We start from the raw sequence: 4,085 nt of genomic DNA on the forward strand, positions 1-4,085 counted from the left end.
GTGGATTTTGAAGGGATTTTTAGTGGATTTTGAAGGGATTTTTAGTGAACTTTTTAAGAAATTTTTAAGGAATTTTGGAGGGATTTTGAATGGATTTTTAGTGGATTTTTAGTGGATTTTTAGTAGACTTCTAATGAATTTTTAGTGTATTTTTGAGGATTTTTAAGAGATTTTTTTGGGATTTGCTTTTTCCAACCCCCACAGGATTCCCCAGAATACCCGTTATCCATGAGCTCCTAACTGAAAATGGGATTTTGAAGGGATTTTGAAGGGATTTTTAGTAAATTTTCTTAGAGATTTTTAGGGTGGTTTTAGTGGATTTTAAAGGGATTTTTAGTGAGTTTTTAAAGGATTTTTAGTGGGTTTTGAAGGGATTTTTAGCGGATTTTGAAGGGATTATAAGTGGATTTTAAATGGATTTTTAGTGAGTTTTTAAGGCATTTTTAGTGCATTTTTAAGGAATTTTTAGTGTGTTTTTAAGGAATTTTTAGTGGATTTTTAGTGAATTTTCTAAGGGGCTTTTGGGGTATTTTTAGTGGATTTTTGAGGATTTTTTTGGGATTTTTTTGGGATTTGCCTTTTCCAACCCCCCAGGATTCCCCGGAATACCCGTTATCCATGAGCTCCCGTCCCTGGCGCCGATTCCGGGCGGGATTCTCGGAGCTGGTGGCCACAGTGGTGCGGCGCTGCCAGTACAGCGTCATCTACGATGGATTCCTCATGGATTCCTGGATCTCCTTCCTCACCGGCCTCTCGGATTCCCAGGTCCGGGCCTTCCGCCACACCAGCACCTTGGCAGGTACGGATGGATCCATAGGGATCGTCCCGGGAATTCCAAAGGGGGGATAGGAACCTCAGGGACCCTTTTTTCCCTCCTCCTAGCCCTTTTTTTGCCCATTTTTTGGTTGTTTTTCCTCAAAACCCTCCCTTCCACCCAAATCCTGTTTTGCTGCCGTTTTTCCTCATCCCAGACCAGGTTTTTCCTGTTTCTCCCCAGTTTTCTCTCACAATCTTCCATTTTGTTCTGTCGCAATCCTGTTTTCCTCATTTTACTCTATCTCACCCCTTTTTAACACCATTTTCCCTCAGTATTTTCTTAGTCCTCCGTTTTCTCCCACCGAAATCCCTTTTCCCCCATTTTCCTCCAGTTTTCCCTCAGAATCCTTTATTTTCTCCCACCCAAATTCCTTTTCCCCAGGTTTTCTCTCAGAATCCTCCATTTTTTCTCACCCAAATCCCTTTTTACCACTATTTTCCTTCAGTTTTCTCTCAAAATCTTCCGTTTTGTTCCATTTCAATCCTGTTTTCACCATTTTCCCCCATACCACCCCTTTTTACCACCATTTTCCCCCAGTTTTCTCTCAGAATCTTCCGTTTTCTTTATTCCCCCGTTTTCTGTCATCCGAGAACTACATTCTCCTGCTTTTTTTCCTTCAGATCTCTCCATTTTCTCCCACCCAAATCCTGTTTTCCTGCCATTTTCCCCCAGTTTTCCCTCAGAACTCTCCATTTTCTCCTGCATGAGTCCTGTTTTCCCACCATTTTTCTCCAGTTTTCCCTCAGAACCCTCCATTTTCTCCCGCCCAAATCCCATTTTCCTGCCATTTTCCCTCAGTTTTCCTTCAGAATCCTCCATTTTCTCCCACCCAAATCCTCCATTTTCTCTCCATTTTCCCTCATCCCAGACCTGGTTTTTCCCATTTCTCCCCAGTTTTCTCTCACAACTCTCCATTTTCTCCCACCCAAATCCCCTATTCTCTCCCATTTTCCCTCATCCCAGACCTGGTTTTTCCCATTTCTTCTCACTTTTCTCTCAGAACCCTCCATTTTCTCCCTCTCAAATTCCTTTTTCTCTTCCATTTTCCCTCATCCCAGACCTGGTTTTTCCCATTTCTTCCCACTTTTCCCTCAGAACTCTCCATTTTCTCCCACCCAAATCCCATTTTCCCGCCATTTTCCCCCACTTTTCCCTCAGAATCCTCCATTTTCTCCCGCCCAAATCCCCTTTTCCCCCTACTTTTCCCTCAGAACCCTCCATTTTCTCCCACCCCAATCCCTTTTTCCCGCCATTTTCTCCCCATCCCACCCTATTCCTCCCTCTTTTCCTGCTTTTCCACGCCTTTATCCCATATTTCCCCAGCCCTGAAGCTGATGACGGCGCTGGTGGACGTGGCCCTGGGCGTCCACGTCCAGCAGGACAACAACCAGCGGCACCTGGAGGCGGAAAAGGCCAAGGAATTGGGAAGGAGGGGCACGGAAAAGATGGAAGCGCTGCTGGAAAAGCGCCGGGAAGTGAGTTTTGGGGTTTTTTTTCTGGGATCGGGGGGGCTCCGGGACATCCCTAAATCCCTCGGGATCCCCTTCCCGAAGCTCCTGGAGCAGCAGGAGGAGATGGAGGTGCTGATGAACGTCGTGTTCAAGGGGGTCTTCGTGCACCGCTACAGGTGGGAATTGCGGGATAACGGAGGATTCTGAGGGAAAAATGGGGCGGGAGGGGGGAAAAAGGGGCGGGAAGTGGGATTGGGGTGAGGGAAAATGGGGTGGGAGGGGGGAAAATGGGGTGGGAGGGGGAAAAGGATGGGGAAAAGGGGAGAAAACAGGGTTGGGATGAGGGAAAATGGGGTTGGGATAAGGGAAAATGGGATTGGGATGGAGGGGAAAGGGGGAAAATGGGGTTGGGATGAGGGAAAATGAGGGAAAATGGGGTTGAGATGAGGGAAAATGGGATTGGGATGGAGGGGAAAGGGGGAAAATGGGGTTGGGATGAGGGAAAATGAGGGAAAATGGGGTTGGGATGAGGGAAAATGGGATTGGGATGGAGGGAAAAGGGGGGAAATGGGGTTGGGGTGAGGGAAAATGGGAGAAAAGAGAGGTGGGAAAAGGGGGAAAATGGGGTTGGGATGAGGGAAAAAAAGGAAAATGGGGTGGGACGAGGGAAAATGGGATTGGGATGGAGGGAAAATGTGGCAAAATGGGAGAAAACAGGATTGGGATGAGGGAAAATGGGCGGAAAATGGGGTTGTGAGGGGGGAGAAGGGGGAAAAATGGGATTGGAATGGGGGAAAACGTGGATGCTGTGGGAATGAGGGGTGTGATCCCGGGAATGCCGTGGGATTTTAGGGACGTGGTTCCCGAAATCCGGGCCGTGTGCATGGAGGAGTTGGGAATCTGGATGAGGAGATTCCCGGGATCCTTCCTGACAGACAGTTACCTCAAGTACATCGGGTGGACACTCCACGACAAGGTGGGAATTTTGGGATAAAAGGGGGGTAAATGGGGTGGGATTGGGAAAAATGGAGGGAAAATTGAGGGAAAATGGGGTGGGATTGGGGAAAATGGAGGGAAAATGGGGTGGGATTGGGGAAAATGGAGGGAAAATGGAGGGAAAATGGGATGGGATTAGGGAAAATGGAGGGAAAATGGGGTGAGATTGGGGAAAATGGAGGGAAAATGGGGTGGGAATGAGGGAAAATGGAGGGAAAATAGGATGGGAATGAGGGAAAAATTGGGGATTTTGGGGGGTTGGGATGAGGGAAAACGGGGTTGGGATGTGGGAAAATGGGGAAAACGGGCTGGGAACGGGGGGGAAATTGGGGATTTTGGGACTTGGGATGAGGGAAAATGGGGGTTTTGGGGGTGGGGAGGGTGCCCAAAATTCCCAAATTCCCGTTTTCCCAGCAAGGGGAGGTTCGGCTCCAGTGTGTGAAGGCGCTCCAGGGAATTTATGGAAACCCCGACATGGCCCCACAGCTGGAATTGTTCACTGGGAGGTTCAAGGTGAGGGGAAAACGGGGGTGGGATGAGGGAAAATGGGGGGAAAAGAGGGTTGGGAAGGGGGAAATGGGGTTGGGATGGGGGAAAATGGGGGGAAAAGAGGGTTGGGATGAGGGAAAATGGGGTTGGGATGAGGGAAAATGGGGTTGGGATGAGGGAAAATGGGTCTGGGATGAGGGAAAATGGGTCTGGGATGAGGGAAAATGGGACTGGGATGAGGGAAATAGGGCTGGGATAAGGGAAATAGGGCTGGGATGAGGGAAAATGAGGTTGGGATGAGGGAAATAGGGTTGGGATGAGGAAAAATGAGA

The 4,085-nt window shown here is 48.4% G+C and overlaps 1 protein-coding gene across 2 annotated transcripts in view; it reads left to right on the forward strand.

The window, feature by feature from the left end:
- Window positions 1-567: 567 nt before the first annotated feature.
- The window catches only part of LOC113981531 (cohesin subunit SA-3-like), a 4,104-nt gene continuing 586 nt past the window's right edge, over window positions 568-4,085 (forward strand). Inside the window, exons 1-5 of one of the 2 annotated variants that reach the window (XM_027708931.1) lie at window positions 568-799; window positions 2,141-2,292; window positions 2,371-2,444; window positions 3,121-3,244; window positions 3,679-3,777. In XM_027708931.1, the coding sequence (XP_027564732.1) occupies window positions 619-799; window positions 2,141-2,292; window positions 2,371-2,444; window positions 3,121-3,244; window positions 3,679-3,777 (630 nt within the window). In that variant the 5' untranslated portion in view covers window positions 568-618. The remainder of the gene's footprint in view (window positions 800-2,140; window positions 2,293-2,370; window positions 2,445-3,120; window positions 3,245-3,678; window positions 3,778-4,085) is intronic. The other variant, XM_027708932.1, reaches the window with a different exon arrangement.

Source organism: Neopelma chrysocephalum, unplaced genomic scaffold, assembly GCF_003984885.1.
Source record: "Neopelma chrysocephalum unplaced genomic scaffold, ASM398488v2 Primary Assembly neopelma1_96632, whole genome shotgun sequence".
Classification (NCBI taxonomy): Eukaryota; Metazoa; Chordata; class Aves; order Passeriformes; family Pipridae; genus Neopelma; species Neopelma chrysocephalum.